This window comes from Ictalurus furcatus, chromosome 22 (assembly GCF_023375685.1).
Source record: "Ictalurus furcatus strain D&B chromosome 22, Billie_1.0, whole genome shotgun sequence".
Taxonomy (NCBI): domain Eukaryota; kingdom Metazoa; phylum Chordata; class Actinopteri; order Siluriformes; family Ictaluridae; genus Ictalurus; species Ictalurus furcatus.
In genome coordinates this window covers 1,243,777-1,256,401 of record NC_071276.1, presented here as the reverse complement: position 1 = coordinate 1,256,401, position 12,625 = coordinate 1,243,777, and the positions used below count along the sequence as shown (strand labels likewise).

The 12,625-nt window shown below is 37.7% G+C and overlaps 1 protein-coding gene across 3 annotated transcripts in view; it reads left to right on the top strand.

Moving 5' to 3' along the window:
* Positions 1-12,625, top strand: part of LOC128625496 (BOLA class I histocompatibility antigen, alpha chain BL3-7-like) — a 52,487-nt gene that overhangs the window by 8,664 nt on the left and 31,198 nt on the right. Inside the window, exons 2-7 of one of the 3 annotated variants that reach the window (XM_053653861.1) lie at positions 602-862; positions 10,848-11,123; positions 11,498-11,794; positions 11,900-11,998; positions 12,212-12,238; positions 12,338-12,406. In XM_053653861.1, coding sequence (XP_053509836.1) covers positions 602-862; positions 10,848-11,123; positions 11,498-11,794; positions 11,900-11,998; positions 12,212-12,238; positions 12,338-12,372 — 995 coding nt within the window. In that variant the 3' untranslated portion in view covers positions 12,373-12,406. Of the gene's footprint in view, positions 1-601; positions 863-10,847; positions 11,124-11,497; positions 11,795-11,887; positions 11,999-12,211; positions 12,239-12,337; positions 12,407-12,625 lie in introns of all 3 variants that reach the window. The other 2 variants (XM_053653860.1, XM_053653859.1) reach the window with 2 other exon arrangements.

Here is a 12,625-nt window from a genome sequence, read left to right as displayed (position 1 = left end):
GGAATGTTCAGTTCAGCAGAAATGTTCAGCAGAAATGTTCAGCAGGAATGTTCAGTTCAGCAGGAATGTTCAGCAGGAATGTTCAGCAGAAATGTTCAGCAGGAATGTTCAGCAGGAATGTTCAGTTCAGCAGGAATGTTCAGCAGAAATGTTCAGCAGGAATGTTCAGCAGGAATGTTCAGTTCAGCAGGAATGTTCAGCAGAAATGTTCAGCAGGAATGTTCAGTTCAGCAGGAATGTTCAGCAGAAATGTTCAGCAGGAATGTTCAGCAGGAATGTTCAGTTCAGCAGGAATGTTCAGCAGAAATGTTCAGCAGGAATGTTCAGCAGGAATGTTCAGTTCAGCAGGAATGTTCAGCAGAAATGTTCAGCAGGAATGTTCAGCAGGAATGTTCAGTTCAGCAGGAATGTTCAGCAGAAATGTTCAGCAGAAATGTTCAGCAGGAATGTTCAGTTCAGCAGGAATGTTCAGCAGGAATGTTCAGTTCAGCAGAAATGTTCAGCAGAAATGTTTAGTTCAGCAGAAATGTTCAGCAGGAATGTTCAATAAAAATGAAACTGGAAAAAAAAACAGTATAAATGTGTGTTTACACTCTTACAGATACACACTCTTACCAGTACTTCGAGACTGGAGTCACATCAGGAATAAATTTCCCACAATTCACTCTTGTTGGTCTGCTGGATGGAGTGGAATTTGAGTATTATGACAGCAACATCAGAAAGTACATCCCAAAGACTGAGTGGATAGAGAAGAATGAAGAACCTGGTTACTGGAGCAGAGGGACACAGCTTTATCAGGGTACTGAGGAGATCTACAAAGTCAATATGGCTACAGCAATGCAGCGCTTTAATCACACTACAGGTAAACACACTCACACCTTTAATCACTAACACACACTCACACACACACACACACACACACGCACTCACACACACACACACACACACTCTCTCACTCTCTTATACACACACACTCACACACACACTCACACACACACACACACTCTCTCACTCTCTTATACACACACACACACTCACACACACCTACACACACACACACACTCACTCACTCTCTCACACTCTTATACACACACACACAGTGACTGCACTCTGTACACAACACACACACACACACAGTGACTGCACTCTGTACACAACACACACACACACACAGTGACTGCACTCTGTACACAACACACACACACACACACAGTGACTGCACTCTGTACACAACACACACACACAGTGACTGCACTCTGTACACAACACACACACACACACAGTGACTGCACTCTGTACACAACACACACACACACACACACACAGTGACCACTCTGTACACAACACACACACACACACACACACACAATGACTGCACTCTGTACACAACACACACACACACACACACACAATGACTGCACTCTGTATACAACACACACACACACACAGTGACTGCACTCTGTACACAACACACACACACACACAGTGACTGCACTCTGTACACAACACACACACACACAATGACTGCACTCTGTACACAACACACACACACACACACACACAGTGACCACTCTGTACACAACACACACACACACACACAATGACTGCACTCTGTACACAACACACACACACACACACACACACACAATGACTGCACTCTGTATACAACACACACACACACGCAGTGACTGCACTCTGTACACAACATACACACACACACAGTGACTACACTCTGTACACAACACACACACACACACACACAGTGACTGCACTCTGTACACAACACACACACACACACAGTGACTGCACTCTGTACACAACACACACACACACACACACACAGTGACTGCACTCTGTACACAACACACACACACACAATGACTGCACTCTGTACACAACACACACACACACACACAGTGACCACTCTGTACACAACACACACACACAGTAACTGCACTCTGTACACAACACACACACACACACAATGACTGCACTCTGTACACAACACACACACACACACACACACAATGACTGCAGTGTACATACACATTCATCTTATTACACCCACTTACACATTCATTTCATTTCCCTTAGTGTGTGTGTGTGTGTGTGTGTGTGTATCTGTGCGTGTACAGAATAGTGTTGGCAAAAATGTCGATATGTATTAAATTTTTAAAAGGTACTAATACTCATTTCCTGCAGTATTGATTCCATCCATGTGATTTTCCTGCTTGCTCCTGTTTTGATACACATAGGCTCTCTCTCACTCACTCACACACACACACACACACACACACACACGCATGGAAAATCTGCCGAGAGAGCTCTTGTTTATGTTGCACGGGTTTATGTTACAGTATGTTTTGCAGCAGGTTTACTTGGTTGATAAACAGCAGGAGTAATATCTGGAAATGTTTTGGCTTCGAGATAAAGGACATGATCAGCGCTGTACTGTTGCACATCTGTGGTGTTAATCACCACTAATTTAAAGCGACCATAACATTCAACAATGACCTCTGTATTTTATTTTTTCAACACCTGAGCACCCCAGGTGTTTATTAAACCTGAAGCATTAGGTTATTAAGATGTTTGGAACAGATTGCTGTATTGTTATTATTCCTCTGCACCAACACAAGACTTACATCAGCAACTGTTTCAGTTCGTGTGGTGGCAAATGTTTTGAATAATTGTATTTGGTGTGAGAAGTTACTGTTATAAAAACTGAGTTAATATGCTGAGACTGACCTTATAGTCAGAAGAAATAAAAACCTCGATTTTGTGACAGTGCATTGATCCTCATCCGCCTCTGCTATTGAAAATGGTATCAAATATTGATTTCAAAATATTGTATCAAATTTGGAAATTTCACTGAAAAAAACCCTGAACTGAAATGTCTTATAGTCACTGCTGTAATGAGAGACTTACAGCGATAAACGTGAATTAAATGTAAAGAGTAAAGTGTAGCGTGATGTATGAATGGAGAGTGTAGAAGGAGACGGCGCTCAGCTGAACCTCATCACACTCATCTGTGTGTGTGTGTGTGTGTGTGTGTGTGTGTGTGTGTGTGTGTGTTACTCCTGAATTTCCTTTTTTTTACCCTTTTTCCCCCATTTTTACTAAAATGACGTTCTTCACACAGTAATGATACCAAAACAGTTTTAGTGTAAAATAATATTGGCTCATCTAATATTTTATTATATACATTAAATTCACATTAATAACATTTAAAGGAATGTAACACAAAAGCGGAGAGTCGGGAATTTCTCTTTATCTTAAGATAAAGATGATATGATGCATTTCGATGAAAACATGTGGTGATGTAGAAATGTGTGATTCACCTTGTGGAAATCAGAATTCTGACAACACCAGAGCTCCCAGTCTGTGCAACCAGTACCGCCGTTAGATTTTAATCCATCATGTTCCCCACATCTGAGACTTCATTTATTCAATCGATCAACTATATTAAACCTGTTTGTATCCATTTTTAATCTATTTACAGTTTTATTCAGAGAAACATTTACATTGTTTTGTGTAGTTTATGATTCAGAAATAAATAAATTAAAAAACGTATTTTCAGTTATAATTTTTCTTCATTCAGATTTTGTTCAGAATATTGTGAGAATGTCGGGTCGTGATCGCAGTATTGTGAATGGAATCGTTACAGGAGTGTGAGGTTACACCCCTACTGAGGTCACATGATTCCTCCTCACTGCAGCGTTTAACCTTCTTCCTGCTTTAACACCTGAACACCTGCTCATTATTACCATCATGTTCATCACTAATAACAACACCATGAGAGAACTGATGCTGTACCCCGTTATCACCGCTCATTATCTCCTAACTATTACACTTACACCTCAACATTTCTGATAGTGTTCACTCTAATAACACGTCTAATACATCTGATAGTGTTCACTCTAATAACACGTCTAATACATCTGATAGTGTTCACTCTAATAACACGTCTCTAATACATCTGATAATGTTCACTCTAATAACACGTCTCTAATACATCTGATAGTGTTCACTCTAATAACACGTCTAATACATCTGATAGTGTTCACTCTAATAACACGTCTCTAATACATCTGATAGTGTTCACTCTAATAACACGTCTAATACATCTGATAGTGTTCACTCTAATAACACGTCTAATACATCTGATAGTGTTCACTCTAATAACACGTCTAATACATCTGATAGTGTTCACTCTAATAACACGTCTAATACATCTGATAGTGTTCACTCTAATAACACGTCTAATACATCTGATAGTGTTCACTCTAATAACACGTCTCTAATACATCTGATAGTGTTCACTCTAATAACACGTCTCTAATACATCTGATAGTGTTCACTCTAATAACACGTCTCTAATACATCTGATAGTGTTCACTCTAATAACACGTCTCTAATACATCTGATAGTGTTCACTCTAATAACACGTCTAATACATCTGATAGTGTTCACTCTAATAACACGTCTAATACATCTGATAGTGTTCACTCTAATAACACGTCTAATACATCTGATAGTGTTCACTCTAATAACACGTCTCTAATACATCTGATAGTGTTCACTCTAATAACACGTCTAATACATCTGATAGTGTTCACTCTAATAACACGTCTCTAATACATCTGATAGTGTTCACTCTAATAACACGTCTCTAATACATCTGATAGTGTTCACTCTAATAACACGTCTAATACATCTGATAGTGTTCACTCTAATAACACGTCTAATACATCTGATAGTGTTCACTCTAATAACACATCTCAAATACATCTGATAGTGTTCACTCTAATAACACGTCTCTAATACATCTGATAGTGTTCACTCTAATAACACGTCTAATACATCTGATAGTGTTCACTCTAATAACACGTCTAATACATCTGATAGTGTTCACTCTAATAACACGTCTCTAATACATCTGATAGTGTTCACTCTAATAACACGTCTAATACATCTGATAGTGTTCACTCTAATAACACGTCTAATACATCTGATAGTGTTCACTCTAATAACACGTCTAATACATCTGATAGTGTTCACTCTAATAACACGTCTCTAATACATCTGATAGTGTTCACTCTAATAACACGTCTAATACATCTGATAGTGTTCACTCTAATAACACGTCTCTAATACATCTGATAGTGTTCACTCTAATAACACGTCTCTAATACATCTGATAGTGTTCACTCTAATAACACGTCTAATACATCTGATAGTGTTCACTCTAATAACACGTCTCTAATACATCTGATAGTGTTCACTCTAATAACACGTCTAATACATCTGATAGTGTTCACTCTAATAACACGTCTCTAATACATCTGATAGTGTTCACTCTAATAACACGTCTAATACATCTGATAGTGTTCACTCTAATAACACGTCTCTAATACATCTGATAGTGTTCACTCTAATAACACGTCTAATACATCTGATAGTGTTCACTCTAATAACACGTCTAATACATCTGATAGTGTTCACTCTAATAACACGTCTCTAATACATCTGATAGTGTTCACTCTAATAACACGTCTAATACATCTGATAGTGTTCACTCTAATAACACGTCTCTAATACATCTGATAGTGTTCACTCTAATAACACGTCTCTAATACATCTGATAGTGTTCACTCTAATAACACGTCTAATACATCTGATAGTGTTCACTCTAATAACACGTCTAATACATCTGATAGTGTTCACTCTAATAACACGTCTAATACATCTGATAGTGTTCACTCTAATAACACGTCTCTAATACATCTGATAGCGTTCACTCTAATAACACGTCTCTAATACATCTGATAGCGTTCACTCTAATAACACGTCTCTAATACATCTGATAGTGTTCACTCTAATAACACGTCTCTAATACATCTGATAGTGTTCACTCTAATAACACGTCTAATACATCTGATAGTGTTCACTCTAATAACACGTCTCTAATACATCTGATAGCGTTCACTCTAATAACACGTCTCTAATACATCTGATAGCGTTCACTCTAATAACACGTCTAATACATCTGATAGCGTTCACTCTAATAACACGTCTAATACATCTGATAGTGTTCATTTTAATAACACGTCTCTAATACATCTGATAGTGTTCACTCTAATAACACGTCTCTAATACATCTGATAGTGTTCACTCTAATAACACGTCTAATACATCTGATAGTGTTCACTCTAATAACACGTCTAATACATCTGATAGTGTTCACTCTAATAACACGTCTAATACATCTGATAGTGTTCACTCTAATAACACGTCTAATACATCTGATAGTGTTCACTCTAATAACACGTCTCTAATACATCTGATAGTGTTCGCTCTAATAACACGTCTCTAATACATCTGATAGTGTTCACTCTAATAACACGTCTAATACATCTGATAGTGTTCACTCTAATAACACGTCTAATACATCTGATAGTGTTCACTCTAATAACACGTCTAATACATCTGATAGTGTTCACTCTAATAACACGTCTAATACATCTGATAGTGTTCACTCTAATAACACGTCTCTAATACATCTGATAGTGTTCACTCTAATAACACGTCTCTAATACATCTGATAGTGTTCACTCTAATAACACGTCTAATACATCTGATAGTGTTCACTCTAATAACACGTCTCTAATACATCTGATAGTGTTCACTCTAATAACACGTCTCTAATACATCTGATAGTGTTCACTCTAATAACACGTCTCTAATACATCTGATAGTGTTCACTCTAATAACACGTCTCTAATACATCTGATAGTGTTCACTCTAATAACACGTCTAATACATCTGATAGTGTTCACTCTAATAACACGTCTAATACATCTGATAGTGTTCACTCTAATAACACGTCTAATACATCTGATAGTGTTCACTCTAATAACACGTCTAATACATCTGATAGCGTTCACTCTAATAACACGTCTAATACATCTGATAGCGTTCACTCTAATAACACGTCTCATACATCTGATAGCGTTCACTCTAATAACACGTCTAATACATCTGATAGCGTTCACTCTAATAACACGTCTAATACATCTGATAGCGTTCACTCTAATAACACGTCTAATACATCTGATAGCGTTCACTCTAATAACACGTCTAATACATCTGATAGCGTTCACTCTAATAACACGTCTAATACATCTGATAGTGTTCACTCTAATAACACGTCTAATACATCTGATAGTGTTCACTCTAATAACACGTCTCTAATACATCTGATAGTGTTCACTCTAATAACACGTCTCTAATACATCTGATAGTGTTCACTCTAATAACACGTCTAATACATCTGATAGTGTTCACTCTAATAACACGTCTCTCATACATCTGATAGTGTTCACTCTAATAACACGTCTCTAATACATCTGATAGTGTTCACTCTAATAACACGTCTCTAATACATCTGATAGTGTTCACTCTAATAACACGTCTCTAATACATCTGATAGTGTTCACTCTAATAACACGTCTCTAATACATCTGATAGTGTTCACTCTAATAACACGTCTAATACATCTGATAGTGTTCACTCTAATAACACGTCTAATACATCTGATAGTGTTCACTCTAATAACACGTCTAATACATCTGATAGCGTTCACTCTAATAACACGTCTAATACATCTGATAGTGTTCACTCTAATAACACGTCTCTAATACATCTGATAGTGTTCACTCTAATAACACGTCTAATACATCTGATAGTGTTCACTCTAATAACACGTCTAATACATCTGATAGTGTTCACTCTAATAACACGTCTAATACATCTGATAGTGTTCACTCTAATAACACGTCTCTAATACATCTGATAGTGTTCACTCTAATAACACGTCTCTAATACATCTGATAGTGTTCACTCTAATAACACGTCTAGTACATCTGATAGTGTTCACTCTAATAACACGTCTAATACATCTGATAGTGTTCACTCTAATAACACGTCTAATACATCTGATAGTGTTCACTCTAATAACACGTCTCTAATACATCTGATAGTGTTCACTCTAATAACACGTCTCTAATACATCTGATAGTGTTCACTCTAATAACACGTCTAATACATCTGATAGTGTTCACTCTAATAACACGTCTAATACATCTGATAGTGTTCACTCTAATAACACGTCTCATACATCTGATAGTGTTCACTCTAATAACACGTCTAATACATCTGATAGCGTTCACTCTATTAACACGTCTAATACATCTGATAGCGTTCACTCTAATAACACGTCTAATACATCTGATAGCGTTCACTCTAATAACACGTCTAATACATCTGATAGTGTTCACTCTAATAACACGTCTAATACATCTGATAGTGTTCACTCTAATAACACGTCTAATACATCTGATAGTGTTCACTCTAATAACACGTCTAATACATCTGATAGTGTTCACTCTAATAACACGTCTCATACATCTGATAGTGTTCACTCTAATAACACGTCTAATACATCTGATAGCGTTCACTCTATTAACACGTCTAATACATCTGATAGTGTTCACTCTAATAACACGTCTAATACATCTGATAGTGTTCACTCTAATAACACGTCTAATACATCTGATAGTGTTCACTCTAATAACACGTCTAATACATCTGATAGTGTTCACTCTAATAACACGTCTAATACATCTGATAGTGTTCACTCTAATAACACGTCTAATACATCTGATAGTGTTCACTCTAATAACACGTCTAATACATCTGATAGTGTTCACTCTAATAACACGTCTAATACATCTGATAGTGTTCACTCTAATAACACGTCTAATACATCTGATAGTGTTCACTCTAATAACACGTCTAATACATCTGATAGTGTTCACTCTAATAACACGTCTAATACATCTGATAGTGTTCACTCTAATAACACGTCTAATACATCTGATAGTGTTCACTCTAATAACACGTCTAATACATCTGATAGTGTTCACTCTAATAACACGTCTAATACATCTGATAGTGTTCACTCTAATAACACGTCTCATACATCTGATAGTGTTCACTCTAATAACACGTCTAATACATCTGATAGCGTTCACTCTATTAACACGTCTAATACATCTGATAGTGTTCACTCTAATAACACGTCTAATACATCTGATAGCGTTCACTCTAATAACACGTCTAATACATCTGATAGTGTTCACTCTAATAACACGTCTAATACATCTGATAGTGTTCACTCTAATAACACGTCTCATACATCTGATAGTGTTCACTCTAATAACACGTCTAATACATCTGATAGCGTTCACTCTATTAACACGTCTAATACATCTGATAGTGTTCACTCTAATAACACGTCTAATACATCTGATAGTGTTCACTCTAATAACACGTCTAATACATCTGATAGTGTTCACTCTAATAACACGTCTAATACATCTGATAGTGTTCACTCTAATAACACATCTAATACATCTGATAGTGTTCACTCTAATAACACGTCTAATACATCTGATAGTGTTCACTCTAATAACACGTCTCTAATACATCTGATAGTGTTCACTCTAATAACACGTCTAATACATCTGATAGTGTTCACTCTAATAAACGCTTAGTCGTACTGTTCAGTATTAAACCCTTGTTGTAATTTCCTGTGTAGTAGTTTAGAAATGTCAGATATGTTCACTAACTGCAGCTAATATTAGCCAGCGTAGCTAACAGTATCATTACAGTACATTAGTGTGTATCTGAAGACTGTATGTAGTTAGTAGAGTGTTTGATGTTGATGTTCTGTAGTCTGTAGCGTGTTCTTCATGGATAATGATGTAGATATATTCTGTTGTACTGGATGCTCAGTGATGCAGTACGGGTTTGTAGATCTTCAGCTGGAGAGCATGAAGGTAGTGGTGTTGTCATAGCGGTAAATAAACTGTACGAACAGAGTGTTTGTGTGCTAATTAGCTAGCTACACACCTTCAAGCTCTGAGTCGTCCTCATGTTTCTGTCCGTCTCGATGTCCCTTCATGTCCTGTTTGATGTAAGTGTGATTAGACGTTATATGGACGTTCGTAGCAGCGCTCACGTTTTTATCTAAATTCTCTGACACTGACACGACTTTCTCTCCAGCTGTCTGTCGTCATAGTGACACTGAACCTGCTGCTGATTATCCTTTACGATGTGAATGAACTGCACACTTACACTTGTTTCAGCCTTTATACACACACACACACACACACACACACACACACACACACTGTGTAATATAACGACTTAATCAGATACCAGACTTCTGTCAGAGAGGGAATTTTATATTTAATAACACTGATAAATGTATGAAGTTTACAGTGAGCTGTAAGGGGAACACCTGAGTGATCAGTTTAGTCTTAAATCATAGGAATGTTTTTTCTTTTACAAGAGAACAAATTATTAACACACAGCAGCGTTTATTAAATCAGGAACTACAACCAGAAAATTACTAAATAAAATTCACACCATCCACAATGTGTCACACCTGCTGTTGAGAGAAATGGAAAATAACAGTGTGTGTGTGTGTGAGAGAGAGAGAGAGAGTGAGAGATTTGCATGCGTATACAGTATGTCATCAACAACGAAGCTTTCTATGACTTATAAAAATAGAAAATAGAAGAAAATAGCAGAAGGAAAATCAGCAAAGTTAAATAAATGTAAAATATTCTGTCTGGTGAAGACAAAATGCAGAGTAGAATGTAGTGGGATTGTTTAAATGGCATCTGTGTGTTTGTGTGTGTGTGTGTGTGTGTGTGTCTGGGTGTGTGTGTGTCTGGGTGTGGGTGTGTGTGTGTATGTGGTGTGGGGGTGTGTGTGTGCAGGAGTTCACACGTGGCAGGTGATGTATGGCTGTGAGCGTGATGATGACGGCACCACTAGAGGATACAGTCAGTTTGGTTATGATGGAGAAGATTTCGTCGGTCTGGATCTGAAAACTAAAACATGGATCGCTCCGACACCTCAAGCTCTGATCACCAAGAACAAGTGGGAGAAAACTGGAGCGGAGGCTAATTACTGGAAGGGCTACCTGGAGAAAGAGTGTATCAACTGGTTAAACAGACACCTGTCTTATGGGAGAGAGACTCTGGAGAGGAAAGGTAAAGTGTGTGATCTGATACTGTAATGGCAACACACACACACACACACACACACACACACACACACACACACACACTTATTTTGCCTTGTGCTGTTCATATTTAAGTATCTACACGTAACATAACTTTATTATTTGAATTATATATCGATCTTATTGATGTAGTTTATATATGTAAATATATTTTCTTGTACAAAACTAAACTTTACATCTATAATTATAAAATATTGATCACATGACCACTTTTAATGTCACTGTTCAGAGGAACAATCATGAAGTGAAAAATCACTTTAACACAATTTATTTGGATGTAAAACACTTTTCCTCGTATCATTTATAAATGAATGTAATATTTCTGTCTCTGTGTGTCTGCAGATCCTCCTACAGCGTCAGTGTTCCAGAAACACTCTTCTCCAGAGGTGGTGTGTCACGCTACAGGTTTCTTCCCCAAAACAGTGATGATCACCTGGCAGAAGGACGGAGAGGACGTGCATGAGGGCGTGGAGCTCAGAGAGACGTTACCCAACCAGGATGGAAGCTTCCAGAAGAGAAGCGTTCTGACAGTCTCAGCTGAGGATCTGCAGAAACACAACTACACCTGCGTGATTCAGCACAGCAGCTTGGAGAAGGAGATAGTGCTGCGTGAGGAGGATATTCGAATCCTGAATCCTGGTCAGAGAAACACTTTCCTATAAAACTACAGATTTACACTGAAAGCTGATGTATTTCTGCAGCAGATAATAAAGACTCTGTGTGATTTATCAGGTGGAGGATCAGGTGGAGCTCCGATCGGTATCATCGTTGGTGTAGTCGTGGCTCTCCTGGTTCTCGTTGCCGTTGTTGCTGGAATTGTGGTCTGGAAGAAGAAGAACTCTGGTGAGAGGAGGAAGGAGGCAGATGTGAAGTTCTCAGAGAACAGATTTACACTTTCTAATTCTTGAAAGGGGATTTGATGAATATTTGACATATTTTTAAGCTTTAACTGATAAATTAGACGAGACAATAAGCTGATATTGACTAATTGTCTCGTGAAACCAAACCCAGTCCACAGATTTTATAATAACTGTCTGTCCATCATCTGTGTTTCAGGCTTCAAACCTCTTCCACCCAAACCCGGTAAGTGAACCTTTATGATCCAGAAATGATGTTTAAATCCAGTACATTATTGACTCGCAGTGTTTACTTCACTTTCTGATGGATTTGAATGTTTTACAGCCTCTGAAGGAGATTCTTCCTCCAACAACTCTTAAAGTGGACTGTGTGTGTTCCCGCTGCACTGAGAGAGTAAGACGTGATGATGTTTACGGTGTAATATGGAATAAAGATCTGTGTGTATCTTCACGCTGCACTGAGAGAGTAAGACGTGATGATGTTTACGGTGTAATATGGAATAAAGATCTGTGTGTATCTTCACGCTGCACTGAGAGAGTAAGACGTGATGTTGTTTACGGTGTGATATGGAATAAAGATCTGTGTGTGTTCCCGCTGCACTGAGAGAGTAAG